General features: G+C 44.7%; 1 protein-coding gene across 1 annotated transcript in view; it reads left to right on the forward strand.

Moving 5' to 3' along the window:
* LOC135517368 (zinc finger CCHC domain-containing protein 2-like) overlaps nt 1–24,924 on the forward strand; it is a 69,012-nt gene extending 44,088 nt beyond the window's left edge. Inside the window, 12 exon segments of the mRNA XM_064941598.1 lie at nt 5,390–5,461; nt 5,794–5,897; nt 7,850–7,950; nt 15,261–15,332; nt 16,322–16,382; nt 16,712–16,856; nt 18,130–18,200; nt 18,962–19,059; nt 19,376–19,504; nt 19,615–20,237; nt 20,240–21,182; nt 21,746–24,924. Of these exon segments, the coding sequence (XP_064797670.1) occupies nt 5,390–5,461; nt 5,794–5,897; nt 7,850–7,950; nt 15,261–15,332; nt 16,322–16,382; nt 16,712–16,856; nt 18,130–18,200; nt 18,962–19,059; nt 19,376–19,504; nt 19,615–20,237; nt 20,240–21,182; nt 21,746–21,807 (2,481 nt within the window). The 3' untranslated portion in view covers nt 21,808–24,924.
* Nucleotides 24,925–25,105: the final 181 nt, after the last annotated feature.

Genomic DNA, 25,105 nt, shown 5'->3' on the forward strand with positions numbered 1-25,105 from the left:
AGCACTCAGGACCTCCGACTGGGGCAAAGGTTCACCTTCCAACAGGACAACGACCCCAGGCACACAGCCAAGACAATGCAGGAGTGGCTTCGGGACAAATCTGTGACTGTCTTTGAGTGGCCCAGCCAAAGTCCAGACTTGAGACCGACCAAATGAGAAGGACTATGCTACACCAAGCAACCGACAGGTAGTCTGTTGTTTTAATCTGAATGGAGTTGTTGTTGAAAGGACTGGCAAGCTCAACAAAATGCCCTCAACTAGCCTAGTTAGCTACCTAGCTAACATTTGGCTAACTAGGCTAGCTTCTTACATTGATTGTGAGGCAGTAAAGACACACTGCCAGATGGGATGATAGATAATCTATGGCATTTACAAATTTGTCTAACTAGTGCACACACCCCACCGTGCCCTGCTGCAGCGTGCACCTTCTCTCCCGAGTCACGCAGGATGCGCAGCAAACAAGTGTCCAAGTTTAAACAAAGTACATTTTAAAAAATAAACTTTTTGAAAAAAATGTCACGATGTTATTTGAGTAGTTAAACTATTTTAAATGCTCATTCCTAGTGGGTAGAATATCGTTAATTATTATCAGTAAAATTAACTAATGTATAAAATATTGATTACTATGTATAGCTTTAAGACTATAAATTACCAACCACCCAGCTTTGGAGTAGTTAGGTGTATTTCCCTGCTTTTGAGAGGAGCTGGCTCGTAGTTCCTGGAGACTTCCAGCAACTGCGCTAAGCTAACGATATGCTAGCTTCAACTTCCTTCAAATTACACACAGAGAAATAAAATTGGTATCCATAAGTTCGTCTGACTCTGGGTAAGTAGAAAATAAGGCTTAATTGTCGTAAGTCCCTTTATTGATTACTTATGAGAGGTAGAAGTCCCTTGTGGCTCAGTTGGTTGAGCATGGCGCTTGCAACGCTACGGTTGTGGGTTTGATTCCCATGGGGGACCAGTACAAAATGCACTCACTACTGTAAGTCGCTCTGGATAAGAGTGTGTGCTAAATGACAATTGTCAAATTGTAAATGTAGAAGCGCCACTTGAGTAATGAGGCCTTAAGGTAAATTCGCACAGTACGGAGAGGGAAAGAACGGAGCGTAGCACAGTGTTGCAATGACGTTTTTTTGTCACAAAAGGGGCGTCTCCTTGTAATACTCTCCGGCATTCGTTGAACTACCTGAACATATAGATGAGCGTGATCACTCCTTCCGTAGCTGTGGGGACAATGTTGTTGCATGGTTCCTTGATCTGATTTATTGGCTGTATAGGCTATTAATCTAAGTAGCCTATTTTGCATTGTTAACCAAATATATAATCTAAGCAACTGTTCAAACAGTAAACCAAACAACAAGAATCCACCCAAAAAGGTGCTTTGTTTAAAGTAATAACTAGTGATTCCAGGCTATTGTGACATGGTAAAACCTGCTGTAGCAACTAGCAGGCCATGTGCTTTTTTTTGTTGTTGACCAAAACATGACGTTCTATTTTTAGCTGCTATGGAAATGAATACACAATCAGCATATCGAACTGGGATAATGCTTTAGGTTACGCCGGCAAGTACAAGGGCGTATATTTTTTTTTTTATTAATCTGATTATTTCACATGGCGATGTTGGAAGCTAAGAAGGCTAGCTACTACAAGCAAGGGGAAGACGACTCTTACTTGTTTCACAAAATTAAATGACAAAAAGAGAAAAAAGCAGTGCTATTGCCCCCTTGTAAATGGGTGTGGGAACGGTAAGGATATCATGTTATCAAAAGGTGTCCGGTGCTTCACAAATCCCACTCCACGCACGTAGATGAGACCATCTATAGGGAGGAGGTCAGAGACCTGGTCATGTGGTGCCAGGACAACAACCTCTCCCTCAACGTGATCAAGACAAAGGAGATGATTGTGGACTACCGGAAAAGGAGGACTGAGCACTCCCCCATTCTCATCGACAGGGCTGTAGTGGAAATCCACATCACCAATAAACTGTCGTGGTCAAAACACTCTGACAGTCGTGAAGAGGGCACGACAAAGCCTATTCCCCCTCAGGAGACTGAAAAGATTTGTCATGGGTCCTCAGATCCTCAAAAGGTTCTACAGCTGCACCATCGAGAGCGTCCTGACTGGTTGCATCACTGCCTTGTATGGCAACTGCTCCTCCTCTGACCGCAAGGCACTACAGATGGTAGTGTGTAGGGCCCAGTACATCACTGGGGCCAAGCTTCCTGCCATCCAGGATCTCTATATCAGGCGGTGTCAGAGGAAGGCCCTAAAAATTGTCAAGACTCCAGCCACCCATAGTCATAGACTGTGCCCCCTGCACATTGACTCTGTACCGGTACCCCCTGTATATAGCCTCGCTTGTTATTTTACTGCTGCTGTTTAATTATTTGTTACATTATTTTCTATTTTTTACTTAACACTTGTTTTTAAAGCATTGTTGGTTAAGGGCTTGTAAGTAAGCGTTTCACTGTAAGGTCTACACCTGTTGTATTCTGCGCATGTGACAAATCAAATTTGATTTGATCAACGGAGTGAAGTAACCTTTTTAAGATATGCTGACTCGGTCTGTCAAAGTCTCCCAATGGGCGCTGTCTGTCAGTCTCCACCTCCATTAGGTCATGGGAATCATTCTGAAAAGACAGGATATGCCCAAGGTCCTATTCATTTGGATGCGCAATAGATGATGTTTAGCAAATTTATGCTACAGCTTTTTTGTTGTTGAGATACTTATTGGAGAAGTCCAGGTACTCTCTCCCTCCTTGTTTCATTCCTAATGAACATGACCCAAGTTGGAACAGGCGACCCAAATCAAGCCATTGCTCTCTCGTTTGTTTTTCCAAACTAGTAATCCGATTGGTGTTATGTTTTATTTTGCGTTCCCATAAATGTCTTGAGGGCAGAAGCCGTGTGTGTTTTCTGTTCAGAGCATGAATATGTTGCCTAATTGACTAGATCAATTTTTCAAAAGAACAAATGGTTCCCAGATGAGATTTAGAGAACATGAATATCCTTGTTGCATAACAAATAGCCGACTGTATATAAAAACAGAAACATAGACCCAGTCGTGAATCGTGACAGAATAAAAGTATCACCTACTATTTCAGACATTTTATTTCAGAAATAATACACAGCTTCTGAAATGAATGACTTAAATAGCCCCTACGACAACATAATCATATTTTGCCAGATAACATCAATTAGGAAGCAGTGATTTGAAAAGAATCCTGCTCTCTCTATCGCTCCCTGTCCTTTCTCGCTATCTCCTCTCTCTCTCTCTCCTCACCCCCTCCGCCCATGCTACTTGTTTATTTGTTCTCTCGCTCTCCTTTCCCGCTTGTTGTCACCCTGGGGGTTTGCTCGAGCAGCTCTATTGTTGTAGTGCTGGTGATTAGCCAAACGGTTAGCACAGCCCAGAGCGTGTACGTGCGTGCGTGTATGTTTATCGTAGCAGGCGTGACTGTCAGCAGTGTGGTTCTATAGGTGCCCCAAAAGCAGATTCATACATTGGCGAGCGTTCGAGCTAGCCTATTTTCTATTGGTATTACAATTTACGTGCTAACATGGCCTCCAAGGATTTTATACATGTGACATTAACTGCTATTTAAACCTCATTGGCCAAACTCTCCATAGTGCTTTTCCCAAGAGAGTTTAGCATAAGTTAATTTAACTATTGTAGTCCTCTTCAATTGTTCACAGAAAATAGAGCGCGGTGCAAGAGAGCAAAATTACTTGGCGTTGTCACTGCTCTTGGCACTTTCTTCAAATTGCTCTTTTTTTCAGTGTAGCTCGGCGGGGGACAACAGGTGGGTCCATATGTTGACCATGTCAACTCTTTCCACACTAGAAAAGCAAACCACGGCACGTTTTGCCTTCTTGGTGTATCTGTCTCTTGACTGTTCTGTTGGAATATGCCCAATGTGAAGTGAACATCTGCTTGCAGTTGGGAGGTAGTTCACTCAGTAAGGTTGGTTAGACCAATCACTTTGGTTTGCGCTGGGAGTTTTTAAAAGACCAACATTGGTCAGAAAACGTCCAACATGTCAATCCAAAAAGTATACAAATGGCAATCACATTTGTTTGCGCTATAAACTGCCCTATAAATCAAGTTTAGTCTAACTAACCGTGTAGCGTGCTATGGCTTATCGTGACGTTAGTTAGAGATCTGTAACATCTCAATCTACTTTACAACATGTCATTACTAGCATTACTAGTCATTATTAGACATAGTCTAAAGGCGGCGAGAACAGTAACTTTTCATTGCAAAAAGTTGATTTTAAGTGGGAAAGTGGTTGGGGCTTTTAGGCTATGTCTTCGTCTGGTTGTAAACCTGTCATTGTTGATGGTTACAGTAATAGTGGTGCATGATCTCATTTAAAGTGATGCAGTAGGAGCCTAAACACCTTCATAGCCATTTGGGTCAAGTCAATCCTATTAGGGGGAACCATGCGGATCATTAAAAATCTTGGCCTCCAATTTCCAAACGTCAACCAAAGTCTTGTCCCACCTGAAGTTGAAAACAACCATTGCAAATTATGGTAATATCTCCAGAGATTAAAAAAATATGCTTAAAGATTCATATTCCATGATGGGAAATATCAGTCGTTAATTGAACCGAGAACCTGAGGCTGTATGGGAGAGTCCCGAGCCCATTTTATAATAGTAGGAGCACCAGCAGCGCAGTAATGACTCGAAATGTCACTACCCTGGCAGCCCGTCACCCTCTTTTATGTCCTCATCAGAGCCAGTCTGGTTATGGTGCCGGAGCATAGCTAATGTTTTGTGCTTTACGGAGTGCTTATTGTTGTATCTGGAGAAAATTCCCCGGCACTTTGCTTGCGCTGTAGCTACCACCGGGCACAAGGCTGTGAGCGGTTGCTAAATGACCACAGATGTTGTCCTTACCCCTTATGACCCAGTCACATCCTGTTGTAGGCCAAATAACTGTTGAACTGACTTTACAGTTGAGGAAAAGTCCCTGAAACCCGACCAAGAATACCAATGTGAGTCCAAGTCATTAGGTTCGGAAAGCAGCAAAGCACAAACGCAGGGCTGTAGAAACACAAACAAGACTTTTCTGAAGTTTTGATCAAACCAAACAGTTTTTTACAGCAGTGGTGTTGTAGCGCTTGGGTGACACTGTTTATTATTGTCTTCTAGCTGTTATCTTGATCATCTCTACTACCACCAATGGTGTCAGCAGCAAAGCCAAAATGGTAGATTTGTAGATTTTGTTTGTTTGAGGAAAAACATTCCTATGATGTGATTTTTTTTTTTTTTCATTCCCTAGTGTCCTTCCCCAATGTGCCTGCATTTCCTTACAAATATCTGTCAATGTACAGTACATCCCTTGAATAATAATGTAACCATTTTTTCACTTCTCATTCAGGTAACGTGGTCCGACTCCTCATCCAGCAATGTCACCAAAACACATCTTGAACTGGAAAGCTTCTTGCTGAAGGTATAAATCACTAACTTATGTTTTAGAAATCCAATGAAGCTATGATCAGCCTTGCAATCTGTACTGTTAGCTATACCTATTCACATCCCAAATTGACTAAGTTGAAATGGAATTGACCCCAAGTTTCCTGCATAGCATCGACTGGATTTTCATCCACTCATAATGAGCAGGGATAATGAATGAGTTACTTAATTAGCTTATATAATTACTTAATTAAGAGTTAATTACTTATTAAAATGAACTAAGTCTCACTCTTGTTTTGAAGGTATCTGTTTGAATGGTACTGTACATGACTTGTTAAACCTTGACTCACTTGTCCTCCCCCCGTCAAGCAGCTTCCGAAGGAGCAGTCCACCGAGTCGTTTGAAAAGGGCATCCTCCGGCTACTCAACCAGGGAGACCAGTACGAGATCAGGGAAGTGGAGGGGAACCTCAAGTGAGTTCTGCTTACCGGCCTGCCTGTCTTGCATTGAATTGTTTTGGGGGGGTTTTGCTTTCCGTCGTCATTAGATTGTCGGCTACATTTCATGTCAGCACTCAAAAGTGTACAAACTACTAGTAGGCACCCCAGGTTGTCCCGACTTCTGCATGACAGACGACTCAGATTGTGAATTAAAACAGGTGTTGATGTAGTGGAGGCCTACTCTTAACAGACCAGAAGAAAAGTATCGATACTCGCACGTAAAAGGCTTATAGTCCTCTGTGTCTCAGTTGGTAGAGCATGGTGCTTGCAACGCCAGGATAGTGGGATTGATTCCTGGGATCACCCATGCGTAAACAATGTATGCACGCATGACTGTAAGCCATTTGGGATAAAAGCGTCTGCTAAATGGCAAAGGATATAGAATAGTGTGCGCTGTACCTACTGCAGTGATGCCATATACTCAGCCTAGGCTATGCTTACACCCAAGGGATTCTCCTTGGCCATTTCTCGTCAGTTCCTTTGAACCATTTGTTGGTGAAATGAGAAACAGTCTCCAAGGAGAGTGTCTCAATTGTTCCCTCTCACTGATGTTGATCTAATTAGACGTTTATCCCCTCTGCTCTTCTGTAACAACATGACTGCATGATTACTTGAACAAAATGTCCTCCTCTGTGTTCTCAGTCCGAGGAATGCAGGCAGACTAGTTCCCTTTTGATTTTTTTTAGACCAAAACCCTTTGCAATAAGCAGACTGGCTTACAGTCTCCACTGACTGTGTGTGTGTGTGCGTGCGTGTACATGGCACATCATCTTGGTTACTTTGAGTTGCGGTGTCTTGTTGTGAGGACAACAATGCCCCCTCCTGGAAACCACTTCTAGTAAGTTTCGTTTTAATGGAAAATGAAAGCTGAGAGGGCTATTGACTCAACTGATGGATAACAATGAACAAACAACACAAGTTTGAAGCATTTATCCTTTGCTATATAAGCCTATTCAAGAGTACCTGATGATTGGATTAAAGAAATGGCAGTGTATGTTGGCCTGGTCAGTGAAGCGTTGAAACACGCACAGGTTCAGCTTTGGTTTCATATCCAGAGGGCAGGGCCACTTCTCGTCAATCAGCTGGGTAAGGCTGGTGTTCCTTCCAGATCATCCAGTCATACCCCTTGTGTCCAATATCTGACCACATTACTGTAACCTGACAACACAGCCACGCAACCGATGAAACCGGTCTACTGTGCCATAAAATTACACATCCATAATTCTAAAAACATATTGAGTTATATGATCTCTATCTACTTGGCCCACTCTCAGGCGCTAGCAAACAGTGGAATGAATTCAGCATTTCTTTCATCAATTGTCCTTATTGCACCTATATTGCAAAGTTAAAGGAATTTGTATTCTGATGCATTTTTGAAGCGGATAGAATTTCCGTTTGACATTTGGGATCCCGCTGTGTTGTGACGGCACGGATCTCACAATCTGGCTGGCAATTTTACCTTCAGAGAGGTTGCGTGGCAACAAACTATATGCCTAAGTTATGTGGTAAACTGAGGAGCGGACCCTGAGGAATGGAATGGATCCTGTTGAAAAGAGCAGAGCCCACATTCATAAAGTATGAATAGGAGTGATCTAGGATCAGATCCTCCCTGTCCATATAATCTTATTCATTATGATCTAAAAGGCAAAACTGATCCTTGATCCTTTTGAGTATGGTCCCAGCGCTTCCATGTTAAATTAGAACTCCATCCAGCTTTAAAATGTAGGTCAACACAGACAGTACAGTCAAGTTATTACTAGTCAACGCATCAGATTCATCCAGTGTATTGGTTCAACGTTTTACCCCACAGCTTTGAGTTCAAATTTGGGCCTCGGCTAACTTGTAATTTGATATTTTTCACCCATATACAAAGGTCTCTTTTTCAAAGAAGTAAAATTACAAAAATGTATTTTTTCTCTTGCCAGGGAGAAGTTTTTGTCGGCTCCACAAGCTTTCCGACAGACAAGCAAGGTCTGTGGCTTCTTCCTGTGTGAGTCCTCCTCCTCCAGCCCCAGCTGTGGCAGATGTAAGCTGTGTGTGTGTGTGTGTGTGTGTGTGCCAGGGCATTTGACCGGAAGCATTTTAATTTACCGGACCCATATGCATTGGGTGCGTAACCTGATTAGGTTATCCACCCTCGGTGCTCAGAATGACAGAAATCACATTTAGTTTATGGTTATTCATCTTAACAAAACATGCAGCTTGAGGAGACAATGGCGTGCATTCCATCTTACCAAATTCCGATGCGCAATTTGAAGATGTTAAAATAACTGTCCAAACGGTCTAAGGCATTGCGGTGCGAGAGGCGTCACTACAGACAGCCTGGTTCGAATCCAGACTCGGGTCTAAGGCACTGGGGTATAAATAAATAGAATAATTGTCCACATTTACTTTTTCTCAGCCAGCAAGACGAGTAACGAACAGCAAAAATCACTAGCCTATGTGAACCTTCTATCCCCCATAGTAGAAAAGTCGACCTATTCTATTGGTCAGCTTGTTGTTCTGTGCGAGAAAGAAATATCCTATTCCGAACAGACTGGGACAGTTGTGGGACGATAGATCCCAAATTCATACAACCAGTAGATCTTCCCTCAAAAGAAACATTTAAAAAGCAAATGAGGCTCATGCAACAGATCAGAACGTTTAGCTTAAAATGTTGATAAAATATTACTTCACAGGCCTCCCGGGTGGCGCAGTGGCCTGAGGCACTGCAGTGCTAACTGTGCCACCAGAGATTCTGGGTTCGAGCCCAGGCTCTGCCGCAGGCAGCGACCGAGAGGCTCATGGGGTGACGCACAATTGGCCCAGCGTTGTCCGGGTTTGGGAGGGCTTGATCTCCCTGTGGCGGACCGGGCGCAGTGCACGCGAATCAGGTCGCTAGGTGTACAGGGTATCCTCCGACACATGGTGCGGCTGGCTTCCGGGTTGGATGTGTGTTGTGTCAAGAAGCAGTGCGGCTTGGTTGGGTTGTGTTTCGGAGGACGCATGGCTCTCGACCTTCGCATCTCCCAAGTCCATACGGGAGTTGCAGCGATGAGACAAGACAGTAACTACTACTAATTGGATAACATGAAATTGGGGAGAAAAAAAAATAATTCAAAATTACTTCACATTATTGCGCACATGCGAGATGAATAAAGAGGAGATGAATAAAGATGCAGCTATTGGCCGGCAGCAGATGCACCAGATGGATTGTGCCTTGTGCAACTGGTTATAATATAATATAATATTTATAAAATAATTGCCTGCACGTTTGGTTGGATTTTGGCTAGGCTACTTTGAAGCAAGGTAAGACATGCCTCAAACAGGTTCCAAATATGTTTTCAAAATGCATACTGCCCCAGCTCCTTGCAAAGTGGTGTGTGACATTCTGAAGTCTGCCTTGTTGCCTATGCACTTGAATAGCGAATGGGAAGCGCGCTTCAATTACCAGTTGGCCATTGTTTTTAACATGTGATTGCATTTACAATTGTTCCGCAATGATTGGGCTTATAAAAGCAAATGTTTCACTCCAGCAGCAACAAACAGCTGTTTCATGAGCTGTAGCAGCAGCTCTCACGCTACATCAACTGATATTTTGATCACTGAATAGGATAAAAATGCATTATTTCTCAATGGGATTTTCAAATTCGCCCAGACAATTGGCCGGCACCAATTAATCGGGGGGGGGGAGCCGGCTATTACCGGCTAACGGAAAGTGTTTGTGTTTATACATATGTTGGGATACAGGCTCAGAGACGTGCCATAGAGCAGTGCTAAAAGGCCATAATAAAATGGGTTGTTTCTAAACAGCGATAAAATAGTAGAGTTGGAAAATACCAAATAAATTCTGCCATTTCTTTAAAGTGTGTGCATGTGGTGGTGGTAGGGACTAGACTATTTCAGGCGTGAATTGGGGCTGGGAATTGCAAGGGACCTCACAATACAATATCGTCGGGGCAATTCGTCGGGGCATGGACTCTACAGGGTGTCACAAGCATTCCACAGGGTTGCTTGCACATGTTGACATCGATGCTACCCACACTTGTCTAGTTGGCTACATGTACTTAGGGTGGTTGACCATTCTTGATACACACGGGAAACTATCGAGCATGGAAAAACTCAGCAGCGGCGCAGTTTTTCTCCCAAACCGGTGCGCCTGGCACCTGTTACCATACCCCGTTCAAAAGCACTTAAATCTTTTGTGTTGCCCATTCACCCTCTGAATGGCACACAAACTCAATCTAAGTCTCAATTGTGTCAAGGCTTAAAAATCCTTCTTTAACCTGTCTCCTCCCCTTCATCTACAATGATTTGAAGTGGATTTAACAAGTGACATCAGTAAGTAATCATAGCTTCCATCTGGTCAATGTATGACATGGAAAGAGCTGGTGTTTATAATGTTTTGTACACTCAGTGCATGTCTGCTGCAGAGAGACAAAAGAGAACATTAGGATAAAAGTGCTGAAAACATGTTGACTCGCTATTTAGTCATTTAGCAGGCGCTCTTATCCGGAGCGACTTACAATTAGTGCATTCATCTTAATTAAGATAGCTGGTGAGACAACATATCACAATTGTATTGCATTTTCCCTCAATAAAGTAGTTATCAGTAATCAAAGTGTGTGCTAGATTGACCAAGCAAGACATTAACAGAAACAAGTTATTGAAACAAAATACTCTGCTATTATTGGAGAAACAAGATGGAGAACAAGCAATAGGGTGAAAAACACAGGGGTTTTGGTGCAGATACACCCGACTAGCGTTACATACAGGTGAAGTGGGAAGTTTACATACACCTTAACCAAATACATTTAAACTCAGTTTCACAATTCCTGACAATCCTAGTAAAAATTCCCCATCTTAGGTCAGTTAGGATCACCACTTTATTTTAAGAATGTCAAATGTCAGAATAATAGAGAATTATTTATTTCACCTTTTATTTCTTTCATCACATTCCCAGTGGGTCAGAAGTTTACATACACTTAATCAGTATTTGGCAGCATTGCCTTTAAATTGTTTAACTTGGGCCAAACGTTTTGGGTAGACTTCCACAAGCTTCCCACAATAAGTTGGGTGAATTTTGGACCATTCCTCCTGACAGAGCTGGTGTAACTGACTCAGGTCTGTAGTCCTCCTTGCTCGCACACGCTTTTTCAGGTCCGCCTCCGCCCACACATTTTCTATAGGCTGGAGGTCAGGGCTTTGTGTTGGCCACTCCAATACCTTGACTTTGTTGTCCGTAAGCCATTTTGCCACAACTTTGGAAGTATGCTTGGGGTCATTGTCCATTTGGAAGACCAATTTGAGACCAAGCTTTAACTTCCTGACTGATGTCTTGAGATGTTGCTTCAATACATCCACATAATTTTCCTTCCTCATGATGCCATCTATTTTGTGAAGTGCACCAGTCCTTCCTGCAGCAAAGCACCCCACAACATGATGCTGTCACCCCCGTGCTTCACAGTTGGGATGGTTTTCTTTGTCTTGCAAGCCTCCCCCTTTTTCCTCCAAACATAACGATGGTCATTATGGCCAAACAGTTCGATTTTTGTTTCATCAGACCAGAGGACATTTCTCCAAAAAGTACGATCTTTGTCCCCATGTGCAGTTGAAAATCGTAGTCTGGCTTTTTTATGGCGGTTTTGGAGCAGTGGCTTCTTCCTTGCTGAGCGGCCTTTCAGGTTATTACGATAGGAAGGTTTTGCTGTGGATATAGATACTTTTGTACCCGTTTCCTCTAGCATCTTCACAAGGTCCTTTGCTGTTGTTCTGGGATTGATTTGCACTTTTCGCACCAAAGTACGTTGATCTCTAGGAGACAGAGTATGTCTCCTTCCTGAGCGGTATGACTGCTGTGTGGTCCCATGGTGTTTACACTTGCGTACTATTGTTTGTGCAGATGAACGTGGTACCTTCACGCGTTTGGAAATTGCTCCCAAGGATAACCAGACTTGTGGAGGTCTACAATTTTTTTTCTGAGATCTTGGCTGAATTCTTTTGATTTTCCCATGATGTCAAGCAAGAGGCACTGAGTTTGAAGGTAGGCCTTGAAATACATCCACAGGTACACCTCCAATTGACTCAAATTATGTCAATTAGCCTATCAGAAGCTTCTAAAGCCATGACATCATTTTCTGGAATTTCTCAAGCTTTTTAAAGGCACAGTCAACTTAGTATATGTAAACTTCTGACCCACTGGAATTGTGATACAATGAATTATAAGTGAAATAATCTGTCTGTAAACAATTGTTGGAAAAATGACTTGTGTCATGCACAAAGTAGATGTCCTAACCGACTTGCCAAAACTATAGTTTGTTAATAAGAAATTTGTGGAGTGGTTGAAAAACGAGTTTTAATGACTCCAACTTAAGTGTATGTAAATTACTAAATCCAGATATGAAGTATTTAGAAAAGATAATGGAGCAATATATTTTCATATTTGAGAACTATCAATCACCAAAATAAAAATAAAACATTCAGGGAGAATCTAAAATTCAAAGAATGTCATGGCATTGATTTTGCTATAATGTTTGAGTCACTCAGAAAGCACAAGAACAAGCCATGGCAAAATGTGTAGAATTCCAGGAAATAAGCTTTAAAACTGAAAATGTTGTCGTCGGGTAAGAGGATGGCCTATAAAAGCATGCCATTGGCCACGCCCACTACCAAGCCCCCACTTTGCCAACGCTGCTAAAATAAATCCTAGGGGAAACACTGCAAGCAACACAGTGAAAATTGTGTAGGCTACCTGTGTGTTTTTTATGGGGCACACTCATAAAAAAATCAAAACTATTGTTTTATTAACGTTCCGAATGTCATGTCATTATCTATCCTGGTATTTAGCAAATTTTAGACAATGCCTTTTAAAATGTGCTTATTTGTTATTTTGATTAATGCTCTTGCAAGTAATCAAATACTAACATCTGTTCGGATATTCAAATAGCCATGCCCATCCCTAACTTGGAGTCAAAGTAGCGATATAATATCGTCCCCTCACCCATAATCACATGGTCATAAGGCATGCAGATGACATACAGTACCATCCATGGCCATGCCGTCATTCTTCTAACTCATGTCATGGATCACGATACATCATGGCACATTAGCCGTCCTCCTCAAGCTCACCTCATCCATATGTTGCTCCACCCCTCTCACCATGGCTGAGGCTGGACAGCAGGATGATAAATAGGTCCCCCAGGCACCTGTTCGGGGAGAAGCGCTCTCGGAAGGCCCCTAAATCATCCAAAATCAACAGACTGGGTTTGCTATGGAGTGGAGGGGGGTTGAGAAGGCCCTGTGGATACAGAGCATGAGGACGTATGTGTATGTGTGTGTGTGCATACTCTAATCATACCGTTTGTATACATGAACGTATACAAACACATGCCTTGAGGTGGGCTCTAGGCTGTGTGTGTGTGCGCGACTCACCCACAGCTCCCTAGCCTTCCCGCAGAGCAGCTGTACATTGACACCCAGGTGTGGTGAGCGATGCGGGCAGCACGATGCCCTGGCAGGCCCAACAACAGGATGTACTGTTCAGAACTGGGCCACGTCACCATGTATGTGTCCCAAATGGCAGCCCATAAGTCAGCCTCTGGACTACTGTACTGGCACTACAGAGGAATACCACTGACCAATGGCTATCAATCCACCTCCACCTCTGGTTAATCCTGTAAATGTCAGTCCCTTTACCCCTCTCCAACCTTTTGTATTATAAACCTAGCTGTCTTTGGAACGTCCTTTGAGCAGCCGAATCTTTAACAGCGCTGTAAAAATGGATTAGGCGCAAATGTTCCACAACCTAAATGAAATGGGTTCCATTTCGTACCCTCAGAGCAGGATAGAGGGGAAACAAGAAGGGAGAATTAGATTTGTGGTAACAAAACACATCAGTGAGTCTGGACATTTTATTAGAGGGTCCAGCTAGCCCTAGATTTATGGATGAAGGGAGAGTGGAAGAGAGGGAGGAAAGGAGATATGGAGGGAGTGTGGAGGTGTTGATAGACCATTGGCCAACAGCACCAGTTACTGCCAATAATATGTTTTATTTTACTAGGCAAGTCAGTTAAGAACAAATTCTTATTTGCATTGACGGCCTAGGAACTGCCTTGCTCAGGGACAGAACGACAGATTTGTACCTTGTCAGCTCAGGGATTCGATCTAGCAACCTTTCGGTTACTGGCCTAACGCTCTAACCACTAGGCTACCTGCTGCTTAGTAAAGTGTTGCCTGGATGTCTTAGTGACTTACTGCAATGCAATTACTGTCTATGAAGGATAGGATATGTTAATGATTATGCATCATGTAGCTGCATGGGAAACAAGCATATCTCCCCATACTTCCCCTTTAATATCAGAGACATCAGACTGACTTGTCAATGCTACTTCGTTGCCAATACCTACACTCCCTACTGTGTCTCCTACTGAAGCCATCTGGCATCAGAGGCTACGTCCCAAATGACTCCCCTTTCCCTATGGGCTCTGATCAAAAGAAGTGCCCTGTATAGGGAATAGGGTTACCTTGCCCTACCTGAGAGACGGTGGCAGGTGACAGCAGATGGCTGACAACCTAGGTGGGAGAGGCAGGTGTAGGGGACCCGATCGAGTGTCCGTGTCACCGCAGAGTGATCCACACAGAGGGGCTGAGTGATCAACAAGGCCCAGATGGTAAAGGAGAGGGTGACACATCCCATAGACAGACAGCTCCGATCAGGTGCTCCATGATTAACAGCAGTGTTTCCCCTAGCTCGACTTCCCCTACTTGTGATGGCGGTCCGCCTGACTATGTTGTCTAAAAAACTTGACTTGATGTGTCATTGTACTAGTTCACATTAAACTAATAGCAGTTTTCGACTGGGCAAGTCATGACATTTTTCCCCCCAATTTCGTGATATCCAATTGGTAGTTAGTCTCGTCCCATCACTGCAACTCCCGTACGGATTCGGGAGAGGCAAAGGTCAAGAGCCATGCATCCTCCGAAACATGACCCCGCCAAGCCGCACTGCTTCTTGACACACTGCTCGCTTAACCCGGAAGCCAGCCACACTAATGTGTCGGAGGAAACACCGTACAACTGGCGACCGAAGTCGGCGTGCGCCGCCCAGCCCATTACAACGAGTCGCTAGAGCGCAAAGGGACAAGGACATCCCGGCCTGCCAAACCCTTCCCTAACCCGGCCGCCTCATGGGTCTCCCAGTTGCGGCCGGCTGCGACACAGCCTGTGATCGAACACGGGCCTGTAGTGACGCCTCAAGCTTTAGACCGCTGCACCACTCGGGAGGCCAAGTCATAACATTGTTGTTATAAGTGGAATTCAACTGTGTGTGTGTGTGTGTGTGTGCGCCTCTCTTTCCAGTTAACCCTGTGGCCCTAGGAAAGCCATACAAAGAGGACTGCTCAGAGGCATCCAGCCAGGAGGAAGGTGTGTGTGAGTACCCCATACCCAACCTGCTTCACCCCCAAACCCTGTTCACCCCACACCCTACTCATTCCAACATGGTTAACCCCTTAACCCAGGTCAACCTGAAGCCCACTCCCCTCATCCCAACCCTGTCTGTTTACTCCCCAGTTCAGAGGCAGAATCTAGAAGAAGTGTATTCTGGGAGACTAAGAAGTTTTGACAGTTAGCCAACACCTTAACTGGTGGGAAGAGAAGTGAGAGTTGTTGATTTGAAGAAGGGTTGTTGCAGATACCTTTAGCCTAGACTATTACTCGCAAGGGTTTGCCTAAAACTCCAGTGAAAAAGCCTGTGTTATGTCACGTAGCTCGCCAGCTAACCATGTGTGAACCAGAAATATAAGGCACTTATACTGCGTCACATCTCTGTTTTAGGTGTCTATTAATTTAGTTTCAACTGAGCAAGGGGAGGGGAAGGCAGGAATGCACAGGATTCTTTCTCTGGCTCGGCAGGGCAGGAGAGGAAGTCCTGTACTCCAGGACAAACAAGTAGCGCTATGTTGCTAACTTCTGTTTATTTTGGTCGGGTGTTCGGAAAGCCTGGGCTCTCTGACTATCTATCTCTGTCTCTCTTTCTCACCCTCTGGCTCATCTCTGTCACTCTCCCTCTTACTCTCTTTCTCTCTCCCTCTCTTACTCACTCTCTTTCTTCCATCCCTTGCATTTCGAGGCTATATTTTGCCCGTTGTCCATGCACTGGGCTCACAGGCTAATCACAGGCCACAGTGCATACACTCACTGCAGGCTTAGCTAAACCAATTAATGTCCTATTAGTATAATAACTTATGTCATAAAGCATTACAACGTTCCTCACTGAGGACAGCACAGAAAAACCTGTTGCTACTGACTGATAAATAAAGATGGAAATTAGTTTTGATGTGAACTGAAAAGTTGATTTAAAATCGTATTGTTCTTGTCAACTAAAGATGAATGAATAAATAAATGTCTCTACCCTTCAGATTTGGAGCCGTACGTTCAGGGGCACCGGAAGAAACATGGCAGCAAGAGCCCCAGCCTTAAGTAAGCACCCTATTGTCTTACTGTAACAGACGTCACGTAGCTTCCTTCACAAGTACTGCTTTCCTCACACCGAGGCTCGAACCCAAGACCTCTACCTTGCAAACACACATGACTGCTCTCCTGAAGTGTTTTACCAGTCACTAGTCAGATGTCCATCTCCCCACCTAATGAATGAGGGTAGCGTAACCTGATCCTAGATCTGTGGTTAGGAGTGACTCCTCCTTCAAATGAGTAGCCCCTACCACCCCAGTGCAGATCTAAACAAGTGCCAATAGTTTTGTTTCTGAGGACATGAAAATGATTCTCATTCCAACCTCTCCTTTTCCCAGCATTCCCAATGCCAAAAGTTCTCAGGGGGAGAGCAGTCGGAGGGGGCCCCACGGCTCGGAGCACAACGGCCTGCCAGACTGGAGGGGGAAGAGCTATACGCTCAAACCCAACCAAGACACCTCTGGGGGGCTGGGCCCAGAGCAGGTGAGACCGATGGAAAACAAGGCTACATCCCAAATGGCACCCTATTCCCTTTATAGTGCACTACTTTTGACCAAAAAAACTATGAATTTACAGTTAACGCTAAGCGATTGAGGCATTGTTATTTAGATAGTTTTGTATCGTTGTTTACAATGTATGAACATACAGTACATTCTGATTGGTTGTTTTTGTGGTTGACTTTGATAATGGCTCCTCGGGAACATTGACTGACAACCCTGGATTACACAGACAAAGTAGTTCATTTAGACCAGGCAGACATGTTACATTTCAAGATGGCTGACACATTGCTCCACTTTAGCCTGTAATGAGCATCATTGTTCCTCAAATGCAGTGTATGATATACCATTTTGTAGCTCTGTGTCTCTGCTTTTACCCAATGGGCTCCCGAGTGGCACAGCGGTCTAAGGCACTGCATCTCAGTGCAAGAATCACTACAGTCCCTGGTTCGAATCCAGGCTGTATCACATCCGGCCATGATTGTGATTCCCATATGGCGGTGCACAATTGGCCCAGCGTCTTTCAGGTTTAGCCGGGGTAGGCTGTCATTGTAAATAATGATTTGTTCTTTAACAGACTTGCCTAGTTAAATAACAAAATGTGGTGTGTGTGTGTGTGGACATGTTTAACTATACTTTTGGGGACCAGAAGTCCCCACAAGAATAGTAAGCAAACAAATATTTGACCAACTGGGGACATTTTGTTAGTCCCCACAAGGTCAAATGCTATTTCTAGGGGATTTAAGGTTGGGAGTTAGTTTTAGGGTTAGCAGCTAGGGTTAGGTTTATGGTTTAGGGAAAATGGGATTTAGTATGGGACTGAATTGTGTGTCCCCACAAGGTTAGTTATACAAGGGTGTGTGTGTGTGCGAGGTCACACCCCTCAGCAGCAGTAATAACATGTCTAGCTCAGCAGCAATAGGATTGCTATCAGCGTTAGCCAGGGTGAAGCACTGTGCCCTTTGACCCCTCCCACTATAGCTCTGGGTCGGTGTCCAGCACCGCCTCATTCATGTGGCCCTCATCATGTGACAGGGGTTGTGTAACAGGCAGCAGCACTATGGCATTCCTGCTCTGGCACATGGTATTGTTGGAGCTATAGGTTTTAAAGACACAGTCTGTAGATTTATTTTCTCCTGTGGTTGTATGAGGAATATAACATGATATTCCAACCCACCTCCTTGAGAGCTAACTGAGTTTACAGGCTTGTATCATTGAATGTTCCATTGTCTGAATATATATTTTTCCTCTGTCTGCAGAATCAGGACAGTGAGAAGAGGAGCAGCCACCCTGCCACCAAGAGCAAGCCACGAGCACTGGGACCAGACAGGTGATCACTATTCCCTATATAGTGCATTATTTATGCCCAGGTCTCATAGGGCTCTGGTCAAAAGTAGTGCTCTATATAGGGAAACGGGTGCCATTTGGGATGCATCCTGTATCAATATTCAAACCTGACTTACGGTTGAATCTGCTCATAATCTATCATCGTAAGACAGTCAGTCACCATCACTCGCCTTCTAAAAGGGTCCTAACATTGACTGACATTTAAGAGACTTCCCGATTCAGACATACTGCCTCAACACTGAGCCGGCTGACCATACAGTTGATACGTTGTGATAAGTGCCGAGCACGCACAGAGCACTCAGACAAACATGGCCATGACAGGCTCGGGAAACGAACGCTAAAACAGCGTGACTGAGTTCAGGAACCCCCACCATGGGGCCTGACAGCTAGCTAGCATGCTAGCAGCCGAGCCAGAGATTGTTTAATATGTAAGCTGTTTTCCTTTTTTTTTGTCACAGTTCTGGTTCTGCATAAGGGTGGTTGCCAAGCGCCCAGGCAGACAACTGCTACAGGCGCTTTTGAGAACTAGTAGAGACTTCAAATAAAGGAGTTTTCCTCCCTATCTACTTATTAGAAACATTTCTATTTGGGCTATAGGGTTTAGCATTGCGCTAGCTAGCATTCTAGAAACAGAGCTGTCTCCTGCTACCAACTAATGTGACAAGCCACAGGCCTCAATTTCTCTTATCCTCCCTCCTTTATCTTTTGTGACTAACCTCTCGCCTGTCTCTCTCTCCCCTCCAGGGAAAAGGGGAAGAAAGGAGAAGGAAGAGCGGCCTACTTGACGAACGGGAGCATAGTGCCTCTGGCTTCTCAGCGAACGCGACAATCGTCAGGGAAAGGTGGGAATCGATGGAAATTAATTTGCCCCTGCAGTCTTCTTCCTGTCCCAGTCGACTCTGAAATGTTATCAAATGCTATTTGGAGAAAAAAGATTATTGTGTTTTTGTTTTCTGGGTGAAATGGAGGCTTGTAGTAACTTAATTTTACCAACAGAAAGCAGTGTTGTACAAATTTATTGGGCATAGCTTTTTAGTCTTTTGAGCTGCTTATTTGAATGCCTTAGCACACTTATGCCTTCAAATGTTTTATTTGATCTAAATCAAAGGATATTGAATTAAATCTAGTGTCATTAATGTTCAGGTTGTGTGTGTCCAGACGGTCATCTAGTCGGAGGCTCCAGTCAGGACGTGTACGGAGACACTTCGTCTGAGAGCTACAGCTCCCCCTCCAGCCCCCAGCACGATGGACCAGAGAGCCTGGACAGCGAGGACGAGAAGGACAAAGGTGACACGCGCTCACACACACACGCCATTATTAGAGTTTGTGCTTGTGTAGGTTTTTGGATAGGAGCACTAAGACTTGTTCTCCTCTCTCTCTCTCTCTCTCTCACGCAGATACAGATAGTCACTCAGACAACTCCAGCAGCCAGGGTAGAGCGGACACCTTCTTCCCCTGCCAGGAGGTTGCAGGGGGGGGCTTGCCCACCATCCACCCCCTGGCCTCTGCCAAGCCTGCTGGGGAGCCCCTCTGCCCCGAGACCATCCCCAACTTTCCCCCCATCACCTTTATGCAACCCCTGCCCTACATACTGCCCAACGGAGCACTGCCCGCCGATGCCTCTCTGCCAGTCCTGCCTCCTCCTCAGGTGGCAGCGGCCCTGGTAGACAACAAGGTTGTGGGAGGACTGATCATGCAGGTGCCCTTGGTCCTCCGAGAGCCCATGCCCACCCCAGTGCCAGTTCCTGTGCCAGGGGACACAGAAAAGAGGGATGCCCTTGCTGCAGTGCCTGTGCTGCTTCCAGGGTTTGGCTCCCCCACCCTGGGCTTACACCCCCCTGGCAGCCCTGCCCTGCAGCCCCTGATCCAGCGCTTCAAAACGGCCCCTCATAAGGCAACTGTCACTTCCGAGGGTGTCATGGCCTCCTCTGCCCACCACCCCCCGGTTGGAGCCATCAACGTCATCGCCCCCGGCCCACCCTACGCCTCACCCCTGCAGCCAGCCTACCCCGACCCTGCCACAAACCCCCTAACACCCTCTGTACCCACCCCCTAACCCCCTCTGTACCCCTAGGGGAGCCAAGCATCCCTCACGCCAAGCACCCGGGCATGGCTCTTCCCTCAGGCTTGCCTTCTCCATACACCATGCCCCCTATCCCCACCTCCATCATGGCAACGCTGGGGGCAGGGGTAGCCGGAATAGGGGTAGTGCCCACAGCTGGACAGGTTCAAGCGGTGGTGCCCCCATCCGTGCCCACCCACAACCCCGGTCCTGTGCCCAGCCCCAGCCCTGCCCTCACCCACAGCACGGCACAGAGCGACTCCACCTCCTACATCAACAGCACCAGCTGTGCCAGTAACCTCGTCTCCCAGCAACAAGTGCAACCACCACAACAACAACAACAACAGCAGCAACAACAGCAGCAGCAACAGGCGACTCCCCAGCAACAGCCCATGTGCTGCGGGGCGTGCGGTTGCCGGGGAGGCTGCGGCACCAGCAACAACAGCCACACAGCGCCTTCATTCTTCTTCCCCCACCAGATGCCGCCGCGGCAGGTGTTCGGTGTGCCGCCCATCTTCCAGCTGACGTCCCTGTGCAACAGCAGCTACCTCAGTCAGCCTCCCCTCCAGAGCAACGGCCAGGCCCAGCTACCCTTCTTTCCATCCGCCCCGGCCCCCTACGCCAGCCAGACCCTGCTGCACACGCACCCCCACTCCCACTCTGACCACCTACTGGGCACACAGCAAGGCTACAGCCTCCAGCAGATGGCACCCTACAACCGCTTCTACCCGCACATGTACCCCTCCAGTGTGGGCATGGTGCCCGGGGCGGGAGGCGGAGGTGCACTGGGGGTAGCAGTCGGCGTCAACAAGAAGAACGCCAACGTCTCGTGCTACAACTGTGGGGTCAGTGGCCACTACGCACAGGACTGCATACAGCCCTCCATTGACTCGACACAGCAAGGTAATAACGCCACCGCCAGGGGCAGGGTGGAGCGGGGAGGGGCGGCCGCTGGCCTCTTCGGACGGCCCCCTCCGCCCCCCCTGCAGCACTTCCCCCCCAAGTAGAGGTCAGCCCTCAGGACTGATCCCACCCCTCTCGATCTCTCTTACACACCAGTACCCTACACCCACACAGAGGCACCCTTGATCAAGCTTGGGAAGGCACACCTTTGCAGTAACCTTCCTCACCCCCTATCCCCCAAAACAGACTATTAGCCACCTTCATTTTCAGGACATATTTAGAGCCAGGAGCTGCTGTAAAGGGCTCTCATCTCAGGAGACCTGTGGACATTTCTCCCAAACTCTCTGTTAGCAGGGAAAAGACAAAACACAGCAGAACAGTTAAATGAAAAACACAGACCAAATGACATGACACATGTCACGCAGAGGATACGATTAGGTGCAGGTTGGGAATTTGTAGACATCTCAGTGGAACCTTGTCTTTTTGCTTACTTTCTCTGAGTTTATTTTCATCGTTTCCCGTTTCTTATTTGTTCGACTGACGCCCACCTCTCTGTTTTTCAGGTGGCTTTCGGCTGAAGTACGCCGCCTCCCACTCTTCCGAAGCACTAGACAACGCCGACTGAAGAAGTCTTCTCGTTCCGCCATCTTGTTTGTCACGAGCGGTCAAAGAGACCCCTCCATTTCAAGAGAACATCACTCGATGTTTCCCTGTCATTAACCAGGTTTCCATCCAACTTTTTTAGGCGAGTAAAGTACATGTCGGATAAAAAGTTAATGACAGGCCTGATGGAAACAGAAATGTGTCGGTAAACTTTCCAAATGTTGACAAAACAAAATACGCTAGACAGGGTGGGATCTTTTTGTGTCGGTAAAATGCGATGGTAACGCTTTTATGTGCAAATATTGATATAATAACCATCATATTGAAGTAAACTTGGAGTCACGCTATGATATGGTGTGGTCCTCCCACTATGACTCGGGGAAACAATGCAGTTTATTAGGCTACAGATGAAATCATTTATATTGAACTTCACAGGGTGGTGAAAGTGCACGGTGATCTTGATGCTCCTTTCCAATAAATGTCAAGGGTCAGATTCTGGTGACAGGAATATCGATGTTTGACTGCCGTTTAACAAATAAAAAGATTCTCGCTCTTATCCATAATAATCTCTTCATGTAGACTAGCCTACCCGCACTGTATCTGCGAGCTGTTGGCTAGAGCACACGTGCCAAGACCGGAGTAGTCACATTTTCTATTTAACGCAACAGTTTGTGACAAAACTATCAGTAGAGTTGAAAACACGATGGAAACACATTGAACTTTAGATTTATATTTGGTACATGAAAACTTAAGTGAAAAAGTGTACTGTGTCATCATGCACTGATGTGGGAAAATGTGCATATTTTCTTTATGCAGATTTTTTGAATATTCGCTTGAATATATGTCGACAATTTGATTGAAAATTTAGCTATTCTCATTTTTAGTTTGACCTTTTTTAACGAGCGTGTGCGAAGAGGGTCCTAAGTACTTGTGCCTGAGACATCACCAACATCCCCATCACAGCTGAGGGTGAAGCTGTCTCGTTTCCAGAGACGCATGCCCCCCCCCCTTCACCAATCCCCCAGTGGCTTTTGGTATTTTGCACTGAAGACTGGCACAAGACAGCAGCTCATGTTTACTAACTTATTTCTTATATTATTAGAAAACCTTTTTTTAAGACACCATGTGTATGGGAGCTTCATAAAATTATTTTGTTCTCAGAATACATGGGGATCCTGCGTGATCTCGATTAGAGTTTCATATACTTTGTCTTTTATAACGGTATATTTATACCTAATTGTTATTCGACTAGGATTTTTATTGTTTAACTGTACAGCTACAAAAGATGAATGCAAACCAACAAAAAAGTAAATGTAAAAAAAAAAAAAAAAAAAAAAAAAAAAAGATTATTTCTCTTTTTCGCTGCAGTGTTTTTGAATGTACATGTTTAATTTCTTAATGTTAAGGAATCTGGCAGTATCGGGGGGAAATTCTTAAAGCATTTGCCTCTTGATATAATGTGAAACGCATATTAAGACATTCTTAATCATCATGTCTGTCATGTAGAAGTTAAATGCTGCTGTGTTTTTATTTTTGGTAACATGCACTATAGCTACCAGGAATTCTGAAGTCTCTCAAGTGCACTGAAACAGTCCTAAATCAAACCTAGAGACAGATGTTATTGCAGCAGTGAAGCTCTATACCTTGCTACACTGCTGTCCCTCCATCCAGTATTCTCTTGGAAATGTTGCACTGCAGAGTCGAGCCACAAGGTGGTGCCATGTGAAGCATCAGTGGTTAGGAGGGATATTATCATTGATAACTCTGAAAATAACTTTTTTTTCTTTAGCCATTTCTACAAGACTGGTGGCAAAGGCAGATGTCATGTAGCCTACCTAGACAGTCAATATGTTTATTCTTCCTTCAATGCAGCAGTGAGATCTAACTGTTAAGGCATCTTGTTTGTACATTGGTAAATGTACTCAAATCGATGCACATACACACTATAAATTGATGTTTTCATGTGGAGTATGAAAATGAAAAGTGTGAACACTAAAGGAAGTGTCTGACTGGAGTTTATTGGATATCAGGATTGGTAGCCTTCCAGGGATTGACATTAAGGGTTGCCATATTGCCTGGGGAAAGTGAACTGATCAGTCAAGCTAGTTGAGCCTGCTGAGGTTGCCCCATGGGGCTGGTTATTTTTGTTTGTTTGTGTGCGTGTGTGTGTGCAAGAACAACCAAACAGCAAAGAATTCCAGTAGCCAAAAGCTGATCTTTCCATTTCCTCCCCATTGTCTGTCTTTCACTTATTAAACAATGTATTTCTGTTGGGCAAGTTGAGCCTTCTCTGAGAATTTTTTTTAACTGATGTACGAAATAGGATAATTATTCCAAAATAGAAAGAATTCAATCAATCTTTCTGATTCCTATGTGTAGGTGAAAGGCAGGCAATATGTGGCACTTACTTACTGCCTGTAAATAGATTTACATTTTCGGGCAAGTGATCATAATGTTTGAGCAACCAAAAAAATACTCCTGACTTGTCCGATGGGCAAGTGCGTTTCATGCCTCAATGTCAATCCCTGGCCTTCTCAGACAGCATATCCCTTGAGATAATTGTCAATCATTTCGAGCTCTTTCGTGTCTGTTTAAGCTTTGTGGTCTACACATTAAAATTACGTATAGGGATATTACAGTACACACTTGTTTGTTTATATGAGAAGTTATGTCCATTTTTATGGATAGTCACACTTAGTACTGTTTGTCTCCAAACATTTTGTGAAAGCTTTCCACCAACTGATGAAGTACTCTAAATCTCTTCTGCTTGATTTGATGTAAGCAGAAATTTCTTACAATTACTTAAAATATTGAGGCAAACTTGGACATGAACACAGGAAAGAAAATGTGTGGACCACTTTACATTAATCGGCTGGATGATTTGAAGAACCATGTGAGCTCGGAGGACAATTGTATATATGAACCTGCCAGTTGTACATGTTGAACATATATGGTTAAAAATGCTGTACTGTAGAGGGTACACTCACTGTTACCTTAAGGTGTATGTTTACTGTATTCTTTGATATCTACATTTTAGTGTACTGGAAAGGTCAAATATATTTCTAGAACGAATTTGGATTTTATGCAAATTGTTATGTTTTCCTGGAAATAACAGCAATAAATACAAAATGCCCCAACATTCTTGTTTATTTGTCTGTTGTAATTAGTTCCTACACTGCTTTGTTGTACTTTGTTTGTACTTTGAACTTCAGTACAGTTTTATCCACTTGCATTGCCGTAGTAGTCAGCTGATGCGGAAGAGTGCGGTATGCGGAAGAGCACTTTTACAGCCCACCAGGGGGTTTACACTATTTACCACA

This window comes from Oncorhynchus masou, chromosome 28, assembly GCF_036934945.1.
Source record: "Oncorhynchus masou masou isolate Uvic2021 chromosome 28, UVic_Omas_1.1, whole genome shotgun sequence".
In the NCBI taxonomy this organism is placed as follows: domain Eukaryota; kingdom Metazoa; phylum Chordata; class Actinopteri; order Salmoniformes; family Salmonidae; genus Oncorhynchus; species Oncorhynchus masou.